This window comes from Neopelma chrysocephalum, unplaced genomic scaffold (genome assembly GCF_003984885.1).
Source record: "Neopelma chrysocephalum unplaced genomic scaffold, ASM398488v2 Primary Assembly neopelma1_65, whole genome shotgun sequence".
NCBI lineage: Eukaryota > Metazoa > Chordata > Aves > Passeriformes > Pipridae > Neopelma > Neopelma chrysocephalum.
Window position 1 is genome coordinate 5117102 of NW_020897722.1, and position 22351 is coordinate 5139452.

Here is a 22351-nt window from a genome sequence, read left to right on the forward strand (position 1 = left end):
TTTAAAAAGCAAATAAGTGAAAAAGCAGGAGAAACTTAGGGATAAAATCACACCTCTTGAAGAAATTCAGGGCTAGACTTGGTGTACGTTGTTGGAGATGATTTAGCTGTAATTAAATGGTTTCTAACATAGTGGGTAAGACTGTAGATGAGAAGGGGGGGGGAAGCAATCTTCTGACTATCCATTAGCATGCCAGACTGTTAGCAAGCTTGGTAGGAGAGTGGTGTGTAAGTAAGGGTTAGTGATGAGTAACTGTCCTCCCCTTTCAGCAGCTCCAGGTCCACAATGAGCAGGCGCTTCATGCTTGTGTTAAGCACCCCCAGCACAGACAGGCTGTCATTTCTGGGTCTGTTTAAAATGCTGTGCTAACAGACACAGTAGAGACCTCAGAAATTCCCTTCATGTTGAATGCAGAAGTCAGCCCAGCTCCTGTTTGTTTCCCATCTCCTGCTGCCCCAGTGAGGCTCTCGCTGTTTGCACTCCCTGGCCCCACGTGTGTGATGCCCAGCCAGGCGTGTGCCCATCCCTGGTGCCGTGGTTCCTGCCAGCCTCCAGGAATCACTAAGACAGATCCCACGTGTGCATAAGTCTGTGCAAACATTCCATAAAACCTTTCCTCACAGCCAGGGCTTGCTGTGGGATGCGGTGGCTCTGGAGCCGCTCTGGTGTGCAGAACAACACGCTGCTCATAAATAACACCAGGTTATTTATAACACGCTCCTATGGTGTTACAAATAACAGCCATATCCATCACACACTGTTCATTGAAACATAAGGATTTAAAACCACTTCAGAGACCCCCTGTTTGTTCATGTGGCGAGTGAAAAAGCAATTGCTGTTTGGAGGAAGGGAGGAGTGGCTTGGCTTTTCTCTTTGCTGTTTGTATCGGTGGGGTAAATTGTCTAATAACCCCAATTCTAAGCTTTTGAAGTATTTTTATTGCAAAAAGTATTCTTTAAGTATGAAATACATATGTTTGAAGTGCGTGAACGTTGAATTTAGAGAAGAATGATGGCGTTCAACTCAATTCAGTGGGTGATAGTAAAGAGGCAATTACATATGATTTGTGAAATAAAGAGAGCAACCTCGGCAGAGTGTGGTACCTGCAGGGTTTAACAGCACACTCTGATCTGAGCTAATAAGAGCAGTGTCTAATATTAGAGTTTGCCTTGTCAGAAAACCCATTAGTGTACCAGTGTGAGGATGGTGTGCGTGATGCAGAGTGAGCAGCTGTTTGCCTTTTGGTGCCACAGGAGGAGGCAGGGAGAAGCTCTCTCTAAAAAACTTCATTTGTCATGCTGCTGGTTTTTTTGTTTATAGTATTAAACTGTTGATTAAGAAAAAGATGATTGAATAGGTACCTTCTTTTAGAAGCACACAGACTTCAGCTGGAGATTAATTCCTTCATTTGCTTGTGTTCCTAAGAAGTTTCTAAAGTTATGTGTAAAGTTGTTTTTTTTCTTTTGAGATGAAAACTTAGCTCTCTATTTTTCAACCTGTTTACTCTTTTCATGTCATCTTCCTTCATAGATGCTGAACTGACAGTATTTTTTCCTTCCTTTCTCACACTAAAACCTAAATACAATTACAGTTTCCATTCTGTGCCCTCTGGAGAAAAAGGTCTTTATACAAGCTTTGCCACAGGCTTGGTGAGGAGGGGTTTTCAGTTAGTACCACGTTTGTTTTTAAATTCAAAGCTTTTAGGGATTGGTGTTTAAAATTAGCTATATGGGGTAACCTGTTGGATGTGCAAATACAGAATATTAGTCAAAGACCACAGACATTTCTTCTCTGCTTTGATTTTTAGAGTGACTCTGTGAGTCTTCTGTATTTTGCTTCATGGTGGCTGGCCCTCAGTTTTCAATTACAAAGTGATTTCTTGTTCCTAATCCTCATCTAATTCATTCCTGGCTCTCCTTCCAGTCAGGTCTGGATAACTGAGAGAGATATTACCGTGGTTCCTCTCAGGTGTTGGAGAGAAATGGATATTTATTAGCCATCTGCTGAAATGGTAAAAAATAAGAGGAAAGAGTGAAGAATTACACTAGTGAATACTGCAGAGAAACATATCTTCAAATATGTACAAGACTGCTCTAGAGGAAAAGGTAATAAATTTTTGCCTGGTATTGTGCTTATAGGCTTAGGAGATCGTTTCTAGCAGGTATTTTTTGTTCTGTTCATGCTTCCAAGGCACTGCCCCAGCAGCTCCAAGTGCAGACAGAACTGATGGACTGTGCTTTGCCCTTTCCTCCCTCCATGACCTCTGTGTTCTGCCCCCTTGGACTGAGGGGGAAATCCGAATGACAGAGCCTGTGAGCCAGCCTGGGCTTGGCAAGTGAGCCTGGGGTGGATGGGATCAGTATTTCTCTGGATGGAGCTCTGTGTAGGTGGTCAGTGAGATACAAGCCCCTGTGAGGCTTCATGTGTTTAGATCATCAGAAGGTACATCTGTATTTCACAAGTACATCAACTGCTTGTACCTTCATCATCGTGTTTCAGAAATGCCACTAGAGGATATTATGAGATGATCACACTGTTTTAACAGTGTGTTCGGAAGTTGAAGACTTCTAAAGATACAGCAATAGTATTTTCTTCACATATACACATTTCATTATGTATATCTGGAGCCGATCTGATTTGGTCACATTCAACTAATAGCTTTTCCCCTAATTTACTTCTTGACTTAAGTGAGTATTAATCATAAACTGTTTCATTAGTAACTAATTTGATTCGGGGGAAAAAGTTGAAAAGATTTGACATCTGCTGTAAAATTTGCAGCACTTCTTCCATGGACTTGAGGCAGGTATTTTGCACAAGGAGTCTTTTGCATAACCTTGATTGTTAATTTTGTTTTTGTGTGTGTTTAACATCCTTGATGTGCACAGGAAGACAGGCAGAAACTTAGGACTTGCTGCTTTTCAGGTGCTTCTGTGCTTACCCTCAATAAGCTGGAGGTCCTAGTGAATTAATAATCATGGACAGCATCTCTGAGACTGCACTGACAAAAACAATACAGTAGTCCTGCTTTCTGTGAAGGTAGTAGAGCTTATGTATGTTGTTATTGGAGGTGAAATAATAAGGCCAAGTCTAAAAAGTAATACTTGCAAACAAAATACAAACAGCTTTTTGGAATGAGTTGAAGGAGAGGGATTGTGAAGTAGTCAAATTCCAGCTCAATGATTTGCTCTTTTTAACTTTTGTCTTCCCTTGGTCTCCAAACCAACATCTTTTTTTTGTGCTCATGGATGCAAGTGATTTTATGTTGATTGTGAAGGCTTTTTTGAACAGCCTAAGGTGGATGTTAAGGATACTGTTAAATAATTTTAAATGAGGAATTTTGTCCATTCATGGACTTGCTTGTAAGAATTCTATGGGACACGGTCCTGGAGAGAAGGGGAAAGCAGGAGAGCCAGGGAGGTTGGGATGGACAATATCTTGAGCAGCTTTCAAACCTCCACTGTTGTGCAAGTCTGAGTCTGTCTAGTGCTGATAATAAACTACATTGAAAATGGCATCAGCTCATACAGCTGGTAAGATTGGCTGGTGAGATAAAGCTGTATTTGAGAAAGATTGTACTAAGTCAGGAGAGTGCCAGGTTTATTGAAAGGCATTTTATTAAATAATATAATGGTATTTCACAAATGGAAGCAGAGAAGCAGAAGAGCCAAATATAGCAACAGATATGTGACTTCATTTTAAACTTTTTATTTACTTTAGAATAATAAAAATATTTCCTGACACATCACATTTTCCAGAGATGGAACAAATTTGGCGATGAGTGTTGTGTGCTTAAATATCGCTGTGCAAACGGGTCTGTTCTCCCCTTTTTGTTTTCTTGAGGACTTGATTGCAAACTTGGAATTCTGTAATTCTGCCTGTGGTGGTTGGGCATCCTTTGGATTGGCTTTCTGGTATGTGGAACATAGGAAAGGCTAAAATTCAGCTTCGGTGCCTCCGAGTTGTCCAGACAGTTCTGCACAGTGGGTGTGTTGCAGAATGGAGGTAGGAGTTGATCTTCCCCATTAACTGTCTGCTGTTGACAATGCTCTTCCTATGGTGTTATGTGGCAGGGAGAGACTTCTTCCCTCCGTTCCTGTGTCTTTTGTTTGCCAATAATTTCTGTGATTATGTTGTGTTCTGTTCACTTTGAGGAGGTTGTGCCCAGACGTAGAAAAGCTGATGGTCCGTTTTGTTTTCTAAAACGTGAGAGTTCATTAGTATGAAAAGAAACCAGTGGGTTTAGTTTGCAAGAAAGTAGATTATCTGATACCCTGGTTCTGCTCTTTATTGCTGTGTGGTTTTGTTGAAAATAAAATGTAAGTATTGTGGTCAAATATTGATTAAAAGATTGATGAATGTTTTGGTCCCATATGTTTAATCATTACTCTCTTTCAGATGTATATAATGAATATATTTCCTAAATAGTGTTTTTCTTCTGATTTTTCCACTGTTTTTAATGAAGCATGACTTCAGTACTTCACATTTTGTCTAATGGTTTGAGCATAACATTCTTGATGTCAGTGCAGTTTTGAGGAAAGGTTTTGTTGATTTAATATTGCAGAGGCAATGGAGAGAGAGAGAAAAGAAAGGAATGTCATTTTGTCTGCGTGAATTAATTTTATAGTGTCTGGTGACACTGTAAAGGGAAGGTGATCACTGAGTGGCAGCTGGTATTAATATTATGTCTAGTAACTCGTAGGCTATTTTAAAGTAATAGTTTCATTTCTGAAATGTTTAAAATTTGAGGAAATCTGTTTATATGGGTTGTTGTCACAAGGGCTGGAGATTCTATCTTAGATATAGGGCTGCATCCTCCTCCCTCGTGTTCTCTAGGTGTGGTTGAGGAGGTTAATCACTGGGGGCTTGCCATCCCCTGGCTCAGCAGCTCTTGGGAGAGCATCTGGTCATTTTTCTCTGATGGACTGAGCCCTCTAAAGGTGTTGAGCAGGAGGTGCTTGCCAGCCCCTGGAGTTGTGGACCTCACATGTGGGGACATCCTGGCGGAGTGGGGTCTGTGGGTAACTCATACATGGATAAGTTTGGGCAGCAGACATTGGGATAATGGGCTCTTTAGCCAGCCAGGAGTGGGTGAGGATGTGCCTATTAAAGAGAGGGGGGGAAGGGGCCAGTGACTGTGCATCTTCACTGTTTCTCTTCATTTATTCCTCATCCATCCAGTTCAGCTGTGGATGCTGCAGAATGAGAGCAGAAGTCAGACATGGGTGATGAGAGTGTGAAAGACTGGAAAAGCAGCTATGCTGGAAAACTACAGATTGGACTTGTTTACCTTAAAAAGTAGTTGAAGAAGAGGTGACAAGTTGAAAGCACGGAGTCTAATGAATGAGTGGTTTAGAGAAGTTATTTGGGAGCTGTTTTCCCTGTCTGCGTGAGGCAAGAACAGAGGTGTTCAATGAAGCTGAAAGGTGGCAAATTGAGACCTGATAAAAGAAAATACGTTTTCAAGAAATGAAAAACATACTAGGATTAATTTCCACCAGAAAACTGACAAGGTCAGGAATTTCTCAGGGTTCAGCAAGAGACTGGATATTTATATGAACAATAAAAATATCCAGAGGAGTTGTCAATGAGAGCTTGCTTTTCGAAGGTATTTATTAAATATAATTTTTCTTGAGCTGGGAAGCTGAAGGTGGAGGTGCAACTGGAATGATAGCAAAGCACCATGATCTTGTACCTGCCTGAAGCAGTCCTTCCTGTAGCTGTTTCCTAAGCATCTGATTTTGTTCTTTACTATTGTGTCTGGGTCTCAAGGGAAACGGGATCCCAGGCACAGAAAGGTGGGCTATGGGCTTCTCTGCCAGCCTGCACTGAGGTTTGTGCAGGATTTGAGAACCAGCACATGGCAAAGTTCTATTCAGAAGCTGCATTCCTGAGCACTAAGGTGGCACATTTTCTTTTGTAAATGCAGAAATCTCTTTCATATGTGCAGGTCACAAGGTTAAAGAGCAGCCAAACTTCATGGTGATTACTCGCTGTCTGAGAGCAACCCCTGAAGTGACTCTTGTTTAAGATAATGAGACACCTTTTGTGGGTTTTGGCTGAGCTGTGCTCTAAGGTGAGAGAATAAACCTATCCTAAAAACAGCCAAGGAAGTGTTGCTAGGTGCAGATTCCATCTTACACACTCAAAGTGTTAAAATGATTATTCATTCATATTTTCCAAGGGTGCAGGTTAAAACATGGAACCCACATCACGTGGGTAATGTGAAATGTATGTTGTGTAATATGAAATGAGTATTTTGACCTCATCCAAGTAAATCATAGAATTTTAGTTCAAAGTGATGGCTTATCATTGCTTTGCCCTGAATAAATCACTGGAGGTGATTAAATAATCTGGCCCAGTCTTACTGTTGGGAGCATGGTTTGGGTGAGAAATGACCCTTTATGGTTATTATCATTTCAAGAAGAATATGCTTAGAATTCTTTAACTTTATAGGTGGCTTATGTAGTATGGAAGGTGCACACTGTGCCTCTGGTGCCTAACAAAATGCTTTATGATTTTTGGTCAGCAATGTGAGCACCAGGGCTGGGCTGGCACTGGAAGTGGGATTGTATGTATGGGCAGTTTTTTACCCTCAATATCCATCATCCAGGTGGGTCTGTGAATCCTGTGGGCTGCTGGGGAGTTGCCTCAAAGTTATGGGAGAGGAACTGAAGGGAATTTCAGACACTTATTGTAGAGAAGTGAAAACAGCTAAACCCCAACATGTAGTTGTCAGAAAGGGCTTTTGCACAGATGGGTTCAGCCCCACAGCTTGCAGGTTTAGCAGTGGTGGTTTGCAGTGTGGGTGCTGTGGGTATCTGGCTCTGGGCTTCACGTGCGTTAAGGTGCACGTTACTAAACTCAGTTGCCTGAGACTGTCCTGTTGCAGCAGATCCTCAGCCAGACTGTTCAGTCTCCTCTGCCCAGTGCCCTCTTCCTAAGGAGGAACCACTGGGCTGCAAGGACAGGGGGTGCCCTCTGCCATGAGATTCCTTTAAAGATAATTCAGGTATGCTATGGGCGACCTAGGAAATAACTTGATGTATAATTTGTGAAACTCTTACTGAAATTGCTGCTTCTTTTATACCCTGGAGGTAGTAGAAAGAATATTTTATGAATTAAGTAAAGTATGGGAAATTATTAATGTCTTCTAATAAAGCAGTGAGATGATATATATTCTGAAACATCATCTAAAATCCCTTTTTCTTTGCCTTCTTGAAAAAGCCTCTGCTGCCATTTCTCTAGAGTTGTTGACACATGTTGAGGGGACAGAGGAATTAATTTTGAGTTCAATGGAATGTGCTGTGTTGGAGCTGATTAGATGAACTCGGGTCTCTGATTTTTTTTGTCCTCTTGAAATCTGGTGTGAGAGATTTGCCCTCCTGCTTCAGTTCTGTCTTAGCCTAAATATCCCAGGAACAGAACCCAGGCAATGGGGCCATTCCTCCTCCTTTATTCTTGCAGAGATAATTGCACAGGCTTAGAGCACAGGTCAGTTTACTTTTCTCCCGAGTTAATGATATTTAAGTGGTTAAAACTGCAGGAAACTGCCTGTTAAGAGCTTTAGAGGCCAATATCTGGGTTACTCAGTAGGCTGGAGGAAGAGAAATCTGAGGGTAAGCATGAATGTAGGGGTGAATTATGTGCTGTAGACACTGGCAGGATAGAAGAATCTGATATACCTTCTCAAAAACTTTCTTTTTGAGGTCGAATAAGGATTTTTTCCTATTTTTTTCAATAGGTGAATAAAGTATTAGTCTTGTACTACCAGTAGGTAAGAATGAATACATTCCCTTGTCAGCCTTCTCTCTGGCAGTGATGGCAATCCAGTGGCTGAGCTGAAGAAAGTATTGGGGTATTTTTTTTTGTTTTGATTTGGGGGGTTTATTTGTTTGGTTTTGTTTGGGGGGGTTTGTTTGTTGGGTTTTTGTTTGTTTGTTTTTTTTTTAAAGAAATTGCCTTTTTTCATGTGTGAACTGTGTACACGGTTTCAGATGGTGAGTGACCCTGTGCTGAGGCAGGTAAATAAGGCAGCTTCACACTACACAAGATTGCCACTGCCTGAGCAGTGGGAATAAGAGAAATGGTAGGAAGAAGAAGAAGAAGAAGGGGTTTTTTGGAATGAAGAGATGAGAAATACACTGAGACAGAAAAGCAGGCTCATGCTGGAGATAGGCAGCGGTGAGTGTTCCGGTAGAAGGGAGTTAAATGAAGGAAAAATCATAAAATTATTTCACAGCAGCAGGAGGTTAAGAAACATAACTAAACATGTTAAACTCACTGTGAAGCAAGAGGACCCCAGGGGTATTTTAGTCAGATAATATTTAATTTGTTGCAGTGTCAGTTGTATGATTGCTTGTCAGCTGGCATATGTATGTGCTATAAGCAAAATGAGGCTTTCAGAGACCATGCACAATTTTCCAGGAGATAGTAAGCAGGGGATTTATCAGAGACAGATTAAAAGGGTTACAGTGGATTTATTTGCTCTGGTCCATTGCCAGGATATAAGGCAGGCTGAGCTCTCTGCAGAGAAGCGTTGGAGGAGAGGGACCAAGAGCTAGAAAGGAAGAACTATAAATCTGCAGAAAAACTTATGGAATACAAGAGCGTGTAAGATACACAGGTATTTGTGGGAGTACATTTAAAGCTGCCAGCTGAGTGTTTGCCAGAAGAGCAGTCAGCTTGCACAGTTTAAGAATGGATGGTTGGGAAGCTAAGAGTATCTCTGAATGCCTCATTCTGGCACCTAAAATCAGTCTTTGATTGCTTTTTTTCATGCTCTCTGCCTGGCTGTGCCCTCTTCCCACCGGTTTCCCTGGGTGGCTGCTTCTGCTTTCTCCGGACTTCCAGCCTTGGGAGGAAAGATAGTGTTCAACCTGAGTGATACACAGCCTTTCCTAGCAAGAAAATGGCTCTGTTATGAGAGTCTTAGAAAACTGATGAAAACCAACCCTTGTAGAGAGATGATGGGACAGACAGGGATGCTTAATTCCTGTTTTGCTGTGTGCTTGTGGTTACAGAGTATGTCAGTCATTCCAGCTTCTCTCCCACCTACTCAGGTTAGGCATGGATGGAGATTCTTGGACTTATATAGAAGGGATATTTTATTTTTGTTGGACAAGCCCTGGTTGTAGGAAACAACACATCTGAAAGACTTCTTTATAGGTTAAATCTATCTTTAAGTTCCTGCAGTAACATTATATTGGCTTGAGGGGCAAAAATGAGGGTTGATACATAGACAGTCACATCTGAGAATTATGAATGTTTAAAAAAAAATGTTCCCTAGTGTTCTTGTCAATGTAAGGATAGTGAAATCTGGTGGATGTTTTTATTTTTATGGAGTTAATGGGCTTTTTTTTGTAAATGGTGTTTTAATTGAGGTCTTGAGTAAAAAGTCAATGGTGTGTATATACATATGTGTCTGCAGTCAGTTCTGATTTGCAAAGTAATGTGAAAATAGGTCAGCCACAGAGAGAAATGCTGGGAAATGGCTGTAGCTGAGAACAAAGTTATTTGGAGGTTTGGGAATAGAAAATTTTGGTTTGAAGATGATTTGTACAGAAGATAAGGGTGGTAAGAGGAAGGCAAACAATTTGCCTTCTGGTGGTAGTAGATGCTGTAGGCAAGGAGGGTTTGAGAAGTTTCTGGTAATTTAACTTTTGCTGGTTTTGCTTGGCCTAGATCTCTTGGGGTTTTTGTCTGTTTTGGAAGAGTCGATTAGCTCCTGTGTTAATTAGTGCTCCAGGAGGGAGTTGAGGGGATGTGGCTCCCTTACACATGTTCCTGTAAGAGCCAGAGTCTGACTGAACATGCCTTTGGCCACAGCTCTGCCTTCAGGCCCCTGTTTCCTGCGTCTTGCTGTCGCTTTGTTGTTACTTTCCCCCCTCCATCTTCCATAAGGCAACGGGATATGAACATGTTACAAAGTAAGACTTAGCAGTATATCATATCCTTATCAATTCCTCCAGCCATCAATTTGGAACAGAACCTTTTAATTGTCAGTAGCCCTGTTGACATTCCCTGGCTAATGCTTTTCTGTGCTGTACAGGGCATCTCCCTGTGTCCCAGTGAGCTGAAAGAGGGATGCACGTTTCCCATAAGGAAGGTGCAAACTGGCAGCTCTGAGAAGGGGCAGATGCCCACTGATGCTGCAGCCTGTTAATGGTACCTGGTGTCTCTGCTGCCACACAACACTCTGTTCTTTGTTTTCATGAGTTTCATCAACCTGATGCAAATTCATTTCTCTAAATTACAGAGTTGTTGTTGAATTGTAATTCTGCTCTTTGAGAAACACATCACTGAAGTTAAGATTTATCGCATTTATTATTTGCCTTTATTCTGTAGACAATTTACCTGTCAAAGAAGGAAATTAGACTGGTTTGATATTATTCATATTAAGGCTCAGTTGATTGTTTCTTGTCCCTAATTCTTCTCTAGCTGCTTGCAATCTGATTGTTAATGTTTTCTTCAAGTATTTTATGAGATACCAAAATATTGAAGTGATTTATAATTGCCAGAATCTGTATCTTCTCATCCATCCTTCTTTTAAAAGGTTAGGTCTGTTCCACTGTCCTGTTCTCAGGTCCTGTCCTGCCATTTGTGAGTTCATCAAAAATAGTTGCTCATGGACCAGAGATTAACTGTGATTAATCTTTTTCAAGTAACCTAAAAATATGTTTTTTCAATAGGTCCTGACACAGTCTAATATATTTAAATATTCTTCAGTTATTTCTAATTATATTTTGGCTTATGTTCTTACACCTCACACTGCTAATTTTACTAATGTTAAACATCTGGTCAAGCCCCACATACCATCTCCCTTCTTCTGTGTGTGTGTTTGTGTACCTTAAAGCAAGGAAGTATAGACCTCTGTTACACAATCTTCTCTCTCTTTTATTTGTGTTTTTATGAGAAATAGTTACCTAAATTATACCTGATTGCAAATAGCACCTGTTTGATGTCGAAGCCCCATATCTTTCTTCAGTCTTGAAATTTTCCCTTATTACAACTAATTTGGATTTAGGAGTCTGGAGAGGAAGAGGAGGAGGAGGAGATCTTGCCACTGATTTCCGATAATGAAGCAGTCTATTAACATTCTCCAAAAATTATCATTAATTAAACAAAAAGCTGATGTAACACTCCGAACGGGAATATTTCTGTACCATCAAAAAAAAAAAAAGCACTGAGTGGGAAATATCATTATGATTCTGCTTTATAGAGTCTGTCTTCTCTGCCAGGCTCTAACCCATGCAGGAGCGAGGGAGCAAGTGAGCTGTGAGGTTGGGTTGTGGATTAATAGTTGAAGTTCACTCGTGTGGAAATAAAGCAGATTTTACTGTGACGAGAATCTGTCATTAAAAAGCCATTATTGGAACCGACCGGCACAATTCCTGCTTTTTCATTGCTAATGACAAAACAATCTGTTCTTTAAAAAACAACAAGCCTATATTTTCTTGCAGAGAATCGTGCGGGAGTGTTACCAGAACAGAAGCCGAGTGAAGAGAGGCAGTTGAAAGATTTATTGATCAATAAACCAGACAATTACAGCTTGTTTATAAAAGGGGAAAAAAAAAAAAGCCACCTCAAACCTCAGGCCTGCGAGCAACACTGAGACTCTAATAATGATAACTCTGGCATCCAGCTTGAAACGATAAAAGTCAATAGGAAGATATAGGATTTCAATAAAATTATGACACCAGATAAACTTCACCCCAGGAACAAATTTTCCCTGGGTATGTGACTGACTTTCAGTTAGATTTGTAACTTTAATTTCTTTCTTATTGATTTTTCTTTTCTTCAACTAATTAGAAAGTCTGTGGTGAATGGAGTGTGTGTACGTTTGAAGAGGGGCTAACGAGCAGCAGCAGGGGCAAGGCCTGAACTTATGTGGTTGGTTGTAAGGTCAGAGGCTTTTTTTTTTTAAATTTTTTGGCTGTGTTTTACTCTACAGTTGCTTCCAATAGCCAGCTGGGAGTCGCTCTCCTGCTCCTCAGTGTGACTGTATCTGAAACTGTGGGCTGCCCTTGGAGATGTGCAGTGCTGCAGTGACACGGTGGTGCTTGTATGAACCATTCTCAGGCCTTTCCCTAAAATTAACCCCAAAGTCCTGGAGAAGCCCACTTGTATTCCTGCTGTTTCTAAACCACTCTAGTGTGTGAATGCCATGGAAAGGGACTTTATGAGTTTCAACCTACTTGCCAACCAGATGGAACTTTGGCTTTACACAGAGGGAATAGAGGAGCTGGTGGGAGGACTGGGAAGAAGCTTTGTCTTAGGGGTGTCATTTTGCAGAGGCATTTTCCTGTTCTTTTTTTCATGGGATTAGCTCTAGTTTCTGGTTAAAATTATAAAATGTGTTTTCTTTTTAGTTACTTATGTGGTAGTAGGAGGCATATTTGTTTGATGAATGGGCTGGTGCTGGCAGAAGGAAGGGAAACTGTTCAACCTTTGAAAAAATCACTATCCTTCCTCTTTTTCAGACTTACATCTCCTCAAACACAGCTGCAAGCTGCAGCACCAGTTTGTGTAGGGCATTAATTTCCTAGGTTTATAATGAACATCAAAACATCATTCTGCTTTTAGGGCATGTTTAAAGTAAGCTGCATTTCTGTTCAGGTGTTCATTTAAAACTGCTTAGAGTAAAAAACACCTGGAATTGTGCCAGTGTAGGTCCGTGGTGAGTTAGCATGGGTGCCCCATCCTGATTAAATTTTGGGAATTCCCAGAGGAAGTGCTTTTTAGTAATTCTGGTGAATACTCTCCTGATAGGAAGCAGGAAAGCAGAGGTGTTGGAATAAGGTTAAAAAGGACTTCTGAAAGTCCCTGGGGAGGATTTTGATGAGCCTTGGGGAATATCCTGTTGTGTACAATGAGGAAATATTGCAGCAATTACTAAATTAGGATTACATCTTAGAGAATCTTCTTAGACAGAGGACTTATCAACAGGAACTTCTGTTTCCTGCCAAACTAACAAGATCTTTAGGAGGGAGGGAACAGCTTTCAGTAAGTGCTCTTGATGGGGAGAAATTTAAAAAATGGAGCTGGGGACCACTTGTTGAAAGCTGAGGACTGATTTCATTTCAGTATTAATATTTAGAAATAATTGAAGAGGAGAAGTGAACGCCAGGATCAAGTGTTTAATTGTGCCCTTTAGTTCAGCTTTTCAGCACCTTTTTTTGCAATACAGCTTGTGCTGTGTTTACCATGTGTGTTTTTTTCTTGAGAAGTTTACTCTTCATTTAAGAGAAAGTCTTTGAAGGGCAAGGGATGTAGTTGACTTCTGGGGAGAGACAGCCTGTAGGGGTGTCCTGCTCCCATGCAGTTTTTCCATGCTCACATGAAAGCAGGAGTTTGTCCTCCTTGCAGCTGAAGAGCTCGGGGAACTGTGAGGATCTTGCTGGGGATGACTCGAATGACCTAATATTCAGCAGTTAATTGGAAGCCAAGTGTGATGGGAGTTGCCAGGGGTCCTGTTTGTTTTGAAAAAATGCTGAGGATTTTGGGACTGCCCTGCTGTAATGGAGAGAACATTGCAGTGGTAAATTATCACATAGATGAAAGATGCTTAGGAGAAAATTAGGATAGCGGAGCAGTGCGGAGTGTGGAGAAGGAGGGAGGATGCTGTAATTGCAAATCTAATTGCAACAACATGCAAAGCTCAAACCAATACGTTCACTAAATGCTGTCATTATGTTCTCTTCTGTGCTCTACACAATGATTTGGCAATAAATGGGGAATGGAAGGCATCTCTTGAGCAAAAGCAGTTTGCTTTATGAGGAGTGCACTGGGCAGACTGGGTGATGTCTGTGTGTATTGGAGGGGGAGGAGGAGGAAGGAGAGATCCTGTCCTGCCTTTCTGCTAAAGAAGTTCTTTACAAGGCTGGTGTGGCTACTTCTGGGTTTTCTTCTGCAGTAATACTGAAGTATTTCCTTTCTCACATCTGTCAGATGTATAATTCTTTCTAAACTACGGCAAAACTGTTCTTTCCTTGAAAAAAAATTCTCTTCAGTCAGATTTGGGTTAGGAGCTAGTAATAGCTGCTGGTACTATTTACGTTGAAATCTATTTTTCTTTATAATTTTATTAACTTGGTTCCTGTAGCCTCAGGTTGTTCTTTGGTCTTGGGGTCCTTTTACCTGCTGACCAACCCAACCATCTGGTCTAACCTTTCAGTCTGTGACGTGCTCTGAACACATGGTACCTCTGGCAGTGCCCTTGGTCTTGTTGTCACACCTTGAATGTGATTGTTCCTTCTCTTCCCCACATGTGCTCTTGCTATCCACGTTCAGTCTTTGACCTTTAGGTTTGGAAGGAGGAGATAACCTTTGTATCCAGGCTTGCTTAGCTGAGCAGTTAGTCACCAAGCAAAAGAGAAGCAGCGCTGCCTTGGGTTTATGCCAGAGGCCTGAGCTGCTTTGACCCTGTTCTGTAGCCTCACAAGCATCAAGGTTCTTCCGTGCAGTCAGAAGATGAAACGCTTCCTCAGCTGGCTAATCCCCCTGTGCATGTTGCACCAGAACCAGTAATCTCCTTAAACACACCTGACCTCCTGAAATTTTCCTTTTGTCCCCATTCTTGCCTTGGAGATAGGTATTAGGTGTTGTCTGAAGTTGGGAGTGCACTAGGAAATACTTCAACCAGGAACCCCTACAGAAAGTTTTACCTTTAGCTTTGAGCCCAAGCCTTATAGATGGGAATGTAAACTGCTCTCAGGGAGCCAAGAGAGATCCTTGTTTTTGTGTTTTTCTGCAAGTGCTTGGTTATAATTGCCAGCAGATTGTGAAGTGAGCCAAACACACTGTTGTCTGCTAGATATTAACCTCTGAAAAAATATTTGTTACAAACACTGAGTGTCGCAGTGTTAAACAAGTGATAAAGTCACATACCATTTTGAGGATATTTGCTCTCAGCCACTTTGTTCATTGTCAAATCTGTTTCATTTCTGTTGTGACAATTCTGTTCCTTCTTTGCTGAAACCCTGGCAGGAATAATGTCAAGTACGACACTAAATATTTGCTGAGGAAACCCATTCAGCCATGTTGAGTTAGAATAGTGTCTCCAAAAAGAAGGCAGGCTCTGTTTTCAGTCACCATCTGCTTGTTAGAGCGTCTGCATGTTGCTTTCCTGCAAGGGATGTGGAGTTTTACAGGCACAAGGCAGTCTAATTTTTCAGTTTTCACAGCAGCAACATTTCCTTTATTACAGCTGTTTGCTCACCTGTGGCTCGATGCTGATCTGAAGATGACGAGTGCGCGTCCATCAGCGTTTCCTTGCTGCCTAAGAGAACAACGGGCAAAACCCTGGAATGTTGTTCTGGGAAGCCTCTCGCGGGGGTATGGTCGGGGGCTGTGTCTCTAAAGGTGTCTGTTCTTCCTGGCAGGAGCGGGATGGGATGCGGGCGATCCTGGAGTCGTACGACAGCGAGCTGACCCCCGCGGAGCACTCGCCCCAGCTGGGCCGGCGCATGCGCGAGGCCGAGGACATGGTGCAGAAGCTGCACGCTCACAACACCGAGCTGGAGGTAATAAAGGAGCATCAGGTTCTAACCCCAACTGCCTTTGTGATGTGATCTCCCCTGGCAGAAGCCAGATTTGCAATATTCAGACTTTAACATTCCAGCATCAATAAGACTCGCGAGTTATTCTGGGCCTGGTGCTGGCGGAAGCCAAGGATAATCTTCGGGTGTGATGCACCCATGCATGGCTGGGGTGACATCTAGTTCCTGTGGGTTAAAGGGATGTGTTTAAGGGAAACTAAAGGAGTAGCAAGTGTAGTGTCATCTCTGTGGTCTAGTCCAAGTGTTCACTGTATCACATGTCTGTCAAGGCTCTCCTGTACACAGTGGGAGCAACTTGTGTTTATAAAAGCTTTAGTTAAGGGTTGAAGAAGTAAATCTGTGTGCTGTATGTTCTTCACTTCTTGGCGCTGGGCCAGAAAACCCCAGAATACTGGTCACTAGTAAATGCTTTTTACTAGATTTTCTCTAAGGAAGAAAACATTCTTTCCAAAGATAGACTTCTTTCTTGAAGGAATGCTTATATTATCTTTAGTTCTCTTTTTGGAAATTTGTAGTCTGAAATGTGACTGTGGTGAGATAAATGTTAACATGCAGTGGCCAAATCATTCCTCTCTTCTCTGCTGTGCTTTGTCATGGTGGAATGAGCTTTACAGTCATGAGTTGGAATATTTGGAATATGTCTGTGATCTCAAAGCTTGGCAGTTTTATTACACAGGCTTTACAATAGTCATAAGTATTCGAGTTTTTCTTTCTTGGTGTCTAGTTCTATCATCATGTAGATTTAGATGTTCTAATTCAAATGGAGTAAAACTTGTAGAAATTGCTCCTTGGGTTTGTGTTCAAGTCATAGAAGAGACTGTCCCACTCTGCACAAAACTCTGTTGCTTCTGACATCTTTAAAAATGCTGTTTTCTTGTCCTGGGAGATAGGGACTTACGTCAGGCAGTACTGGCTCCAGTGACCTTTAAATCCTTAGCAAGCAGAGCAGTGTGGTGTAGATCACTATCATGGTATAGATCCATTTCGTCCCAGTTTCTCAGAAAAAGGAGTTCTGCGAAGTTTCGGGCAAGCTGATAGAGATGTAACACCAGATAAAATGGAAATTTGCCTGAATTTGTTTGTCTCAGAAGTTGCTCTGTGTTGTCTTTTGATCACTGTATTGCTTCCCACCAGAGAGAGCAGGAATAGGTGATGCTGACATAAAGGGATAGGTGGCTATTTTATCTGCTTCCTTAGTTGTTCCCAGCAGTGGCTCTAGGTTGTTGCAGGGAGCTTTCCTGAGTTGTTTCTTTGATTATGTCGGGTGTGCGTGTTTGTCTTCAGGCAACAGCAAATTATCTTTTCTTCTTCAGGTGAAAGCGTGGAAGAGTGTGGGAACCAATTGCTGTACCCCTTTAATTATTTGTTGGGAACAAATTCTAAGTTTATTTTCATGGGTATGGATTAAGGGCTACATGGAAAATTTCAGAAAGGAGCTGTGTTCTCTGGAGGTTTGTTGTGTGTGATGTCAACCTTTAAGCCTTTCAAAGACTTTGCTGGAAGCAGGATTCAAAGACCTGATATTTTCCTCGTAAAGTAAAATTTTACGCTTCACTTGTTTGTGTTTGCCTTTCTGTCTGCAGTGTTGACTGCTGAATCCCATCTGTTTTGAAATTTTGGGGGAAAATTTTTTGTTCTAGTAAAAATTGACAAACTGGAGAGGGAAATTGAGGTGCAGGCAGGACCCCTGGTGCCTCATCATCAGGAGCAGCAGCTGTAATCAACTGCCAGTAGATCAAAGTTGATGAGATGGTCGGTGGCAGCTATTAATAACTTCTGACATAATGCTCTGCACCCTCCCAGCTCTGCTGAGCCTCCCCATGACTCTCAGAAATGTTGACACCTGAATGACTCAGCTCACAAACAGAGGAGGCTGCTGGAATGAGGCACCTTGGAGCCTCAGTGGTTTCTGAGATGTGGGAGAAACAGCCTCTGTTGGAGGGTGAGGAGGGAAGGAAAAGGGGAACTCTTGAGCATGTTTAAGTCAGTATGGCAGAAGGGTTGGGGCATCCCAGGAGCCTCTGGTGTGGATGGGACTGGGAGGGCAGCACACAGTCAGCTTGTAGAGTAGCACAGGAGAATGAGAAGAGCTCATCTGTGAGCATCGTCACGTGGCAGCAAAGCAAGAACGTGCACAGCTATTCCAGTGGGATCCGGGGGAGATCTGGGGTGGCTGCAGAGAAGGACAGTGATGGATCTGAGCTGAGAAGGCCTGTCTGACACTATTACTTTTTGATAGGCTAAGATGGTTAAAGTGTGGCAAACAATCAAGATCATCAGTCAGCAGGGGATGTGCCACTGTGGGGAACTCCAGTTATTCCCACAGAGGAGTGTCTGGCACCCAGCGGGCGCTGGGACACAGTCCCTGTGCTCTGCCCCTCTGCTGGGGAGGCTCCAGAAATCACTGTGGTCCAGGAGCTCTTTGAGTTTAAAAAAGCCCTTGAAGAGTCAAGGCAGATGCATCCTCTTGCATTACATTTTGTACCTTCTGCCTTTCAGCTTTGTTCGTAAATCTTAACATTTGCACCATGAACCATGTCTAACCTCCCTGATTTCTTTTCTCACAGCTTTTATTTTTATTTTATTTTTTTTCTACAGAGTACCTAATTTACCCAAATCCCTTTCTGTGCCCCCTAGAAGAGAGCCCTTTAATACTTTCTTTTTTCTTGTGTATTCTGGCTGCCCTAATCTGTCACCGGCAGCCCCACCTCTGACAAACCATAGAGGGGGAAAAGTGAGTGTTCTTAAGAGGGATTTTTCCTTGCTCTGAAAAGGGAGATTTTCCCCATACATTCCAGCAGCAGACTGGAAGCTCTGGAGAAGAAGGAGTGATAGAGATAACACAGTAGGAGAGAGGAGGAAGCCATGTGGGACTGGGAAGATTCTGGGCTGAGGCAACAGCTTTTAACTCATTAGGGAGATGAGGTCTCTGGTAAGTCCTTTGCTGGGTGCATAAATGGAAGTGGGAAGCTGCTTAAAAGAACACAGGGAACAAGAGAGGAGTGTGTAAGCCCTGGGGGAGCTGTGTGTGAGTGTGAATGTCTGATGGGAGGATAGAATTAGGAGACATACAGAGCTGTTCCCCAGCCCAGCTGCTGGGAGCACTGCTGTATCTGAATCAGACAGCACCTGGATTACAGGCACCTTTCAGAAACTGGGATACAGAAGGATGCTTTGATCCTGTATCACTTCAGAGGTGAAGTGATGCTGCAGAAGAACTAGTCCTGTCAGAGCCTGATGGGGCGGAGGACTGGAAGGCAAAGAGAGGCTGATGGAGGACTTTTTAAATCCCTTTCATTGATGACCAATGAGAAAAGCTGGATCTCCAATGCATGGACATGCAAACACGGATCTGTTTTTCTCCTCCCCAGAACTGCCCACCCCCAGCCTAACGCCCTCCTCCACAAGGCTGATGTGGTTGGAGAGGTTCAAGGAAGCACTTTATGGAGTGTTGAATGTAAGGCATGGAGATGCAAAGAAAAATGTCATCTGAAATGGTGGCTGGAAAAGCAAGCAGGCTGTGTCAGCCCATTTCATGTGGTTAATGAAGTGTCACTCACCATCTTTTAAAAAGTGTGTTTTGGAACTGAAGAGGGAATGAGTTTGTCCCTGGCCAGCCTGTCATAAATACTTAAACTTAAATACTGTAACTGTGTTTCTGTGGCAGCCTGTTTTGTTTTTTTTTTATAATACTGGTGATATTATCAGTTTTCTTGCCAATCTTTGTTAACTTTTACCACCTTAACTCTCATTACTTCTAATTTCAGGGTAAATATGACAAAACAGGAAGCTTCTGTGCATGCAGCAGCTATTGTGAAAAAGCTTTGATTTGGAGTTTAGTGTTTGAAAAGTTAAATCCAGCTGCACAAAAGAGAAATAATCGTAAATATAACTCCATTAATAGTGATTTTATTACAACACTCTTGGCTCCATACGAAACTTTAATGAAGAGAGATTTGCAAGGAAGACTCACACTGACACCTTCAATGATCTCCAGCGTCTTTTACATTGAGAGATTTACACTGTCTGTGAGCACCATATGTACCCTAATCAGTTAATTGTGAGTCTGACAGTTTCAGCACACCAAATGCCATATGTTCTGTGTTTTGTTCCACCACGGGCATTAGTGGTGACCCTAAAACTCATTGACCATATATTGGCTCTTAATCTGCTCCTTGCCAAGGGGGTTACTCAGCAGTCACACCGGTGATTAAAGTGCTTAATTTTTTACGTGTGAATGCATTAAAATGTTAATTTGAGCAGTTAAGAGTTCTTTCTTGTGCTTTACCCAGCTTCCCCCTTCAGCACTTTTTCACTTTACCTTCTTTTTTCCCCTGTCTTGGATCTTTTTTCCCCTGTCTTGGATCTACACTTTGTGTTTATCTTGCTCCTTTGCCATATTTCCTCTCCCCCTCAAAAGTAAATTGCTTCTTCACATAGCAGAAGGGGTTTCTTGTCATGGTGGGAACTTTACAGAGACGTTTCCTCCCATCTGTGCAAGGTACAGAGGAGTTTGTTGTAGTTTTCAGGTTTCTCCTGCCTACTTTCTGTACCTCTTTGCTGCCATCCAACCTTTGTGCACTGTTTTTTTCCTTCGGTGACAACTGTAAGATGCAGTGGGAAGATTACTCTGCTCACTTCGGAAGTCCGTAAGGAGCAAGTGGGAATCACTAGAGCTTTCCTGCCACTCCAGAATGGCATATGTTTCACTTACCCAGACTTCTGCTGTCATTGTAGCATCTTATCTGTGACTCATGTGGGAGGGAACAGTCTCTCTCTGGAGATGATGCTGATGCTCTCCATGCATCAGCTGCCACTGAATGCTGGAGCAGTCACAGGGCTGGACATCATCTTCTGACAAAACAAACACCTTGTTGGAATAGCATTTTGAACCTGAGTGCTTTGGCATCTCTTGGCAGGCTTGAGCCTTCTCAGGAACCACTGTGGTCCTTTTGCTTTTTTTTTTCCTCTCCTTTGCTGAAGGAGAGTAGGTCAGACCTGTGTCCTCCTGCAGTCCTGCAAAATGGATTATCTTGGGTTCTCTCTTATTCACGTGTTTCATCTTCCTTCAGACCTGACTGACCTTGTCAAGTCAGGGAGTCATTAGTTTCCTCCCCTCCCTTTTATACCTGCCAGTGACTGTGTTTTGGGAAAACACCTTGCAAATAATCATCATATAAATGAGGAAGTCAAGTCACAAAGGGCCTTAATGATTTGTTAAAGGTGACAGTCCCTGCTCTGTGGAAGAACAGTGCCTCTTAAAACCAGTTGATGCTGCAGCAGAACCTGTCTCTATGTGTCTGAGGCTTTTTTTTGTTTTGTTTTTGGTCAAACTAGATTTTAAAACTCAATTACTATTAAATTTTTTTTTAGGAGATTGCTCATTTGGGATCTGTCCTGAAAGTTAGTAATTGCTCAAGAGAATCAGTCCGTGGCACTGCCTTACACTGGAGATATTCTGCACAAGGCAGCATTGTTTTCATGACAGGGAGATTTTTACAGCTATTTTTAGTGTGTGGATGCTCTGACAGTTTAAGAATGGGTTTAAGTCAGCAGTTCCCAGGGACCACAGCTAACTGGAAGCAACCTCCATCATTCTCAAGAATGAGAATATCCTGTCACCAACTTGCATAGGGTGAATCATTAAATAAGACAACTTCTAACCTGTGATAAGCTCCCTTATAGACAAACCCCCAGAAAAATACCCCCAGTTGCAGACCAACAAGCAGCCATAAGGACACTTTTGCCTCTGGGCTGCATATTGAAGCCCATGGGACAGAAAAACATTTTCCTACGTTTTCCAACTCTTCTGCTCTTGTGTCCTTTGAGTGCAGGAAGGACAGGGCTAGACAATTGTCATTGCCATCACCTCTTGCTGAAAGTCACACTCCTGATGTGGATGCAGTCAGTGACACTCTCCCCCCTTGTTCTCTTCCTTAGTTTTGATTCTCTCTAAATGTAAAGATGTCTAGTAATGATAAATCTAAATGATCACCTGTGCTCGCAGTGCAGAGAGTTTAGGATGGACTCTGGCTGTGTTTCAGCCTGCAGGAAGCAAGCCCAGCCTAGGTGAGGCCGTGCTGATACCCCCATCCTGCTGTCTAGGTGTGATGCTCAGAGGATGTGGGAATGCTCCTGTACTCTGCATCTGAAGGATCTCACTTCAGCCCAAGCAGATTAAGAGATTCTGGCAACAAAAAGATCTCTTCTTCCTCTCAGCTACATTCCACTTAAAGTGCTCTTGGTATGAACAAATCCTCCTGTAGCCTCTTCTGGTGATGTTATGAATAACCCAGCACAAGAGAGGCTTGAACTAAGGAATTTGGATTAACTTCAGATGTCCCTGGCTGTAGGAAACAAGAGAAACAGATGAAGTGGGTCTAAATTCCTACAGAAGATTTAAAATTGGTTCTTTCTTAGTGATGTTTTGGACAGAGCCGATAAGTGATGTGCAGTTATGAGTCATATTTACCACAATAGAACAGGGGAGAGCATTTCATGCAACGTTGAGAGCTTTAAAATGCTTTACACTGGAGAGCCTGCATGCCTGTGCTGAGAGATACAGGCTCTGCAATTAGATGTCTTTAGGTGGAGGAGGAAGCAGCAATACACTTGGAGTGGGAGCAGTAGCCCCATTGGCAGCAAAGACATTGCATAAAAGAGCTACTTCTGTGCAGTGTGGTGCAAATCCCCTCCTGCTGCAGCTGGGGAGCAGGGGCTGAACTGGGGTGCAAGCAGAGCAGTGATGATGTGTCTCTTCCCTCTCAGGCATAAAGCAGAAAGAAAAAGGCGAA

General features: G+C 42.4%; 1 protein-coding gene across 1 annotated transcript in view; it reads left to right on the plus strand.

The window, feature by feature from the left end:
- Nucleotides 1–22351, plus strand: part of MAD1L1 (mitotic arrest deficient 1 like 1) — a 352256-nt gene that overhangs the window by 129579 nt on the left and 200326 nt on the right. The window contains exon 12 of the mRNA XM_027683662.1: nucleotides 15381–15521. Coding sequence (XP_027539463.1) covers nucleotides 15381–15521 — 141 coding nt within the window. The remainder of the gene's footprint in view (nucleotides 1–15380; nucleotides 15522–22351) is intronic.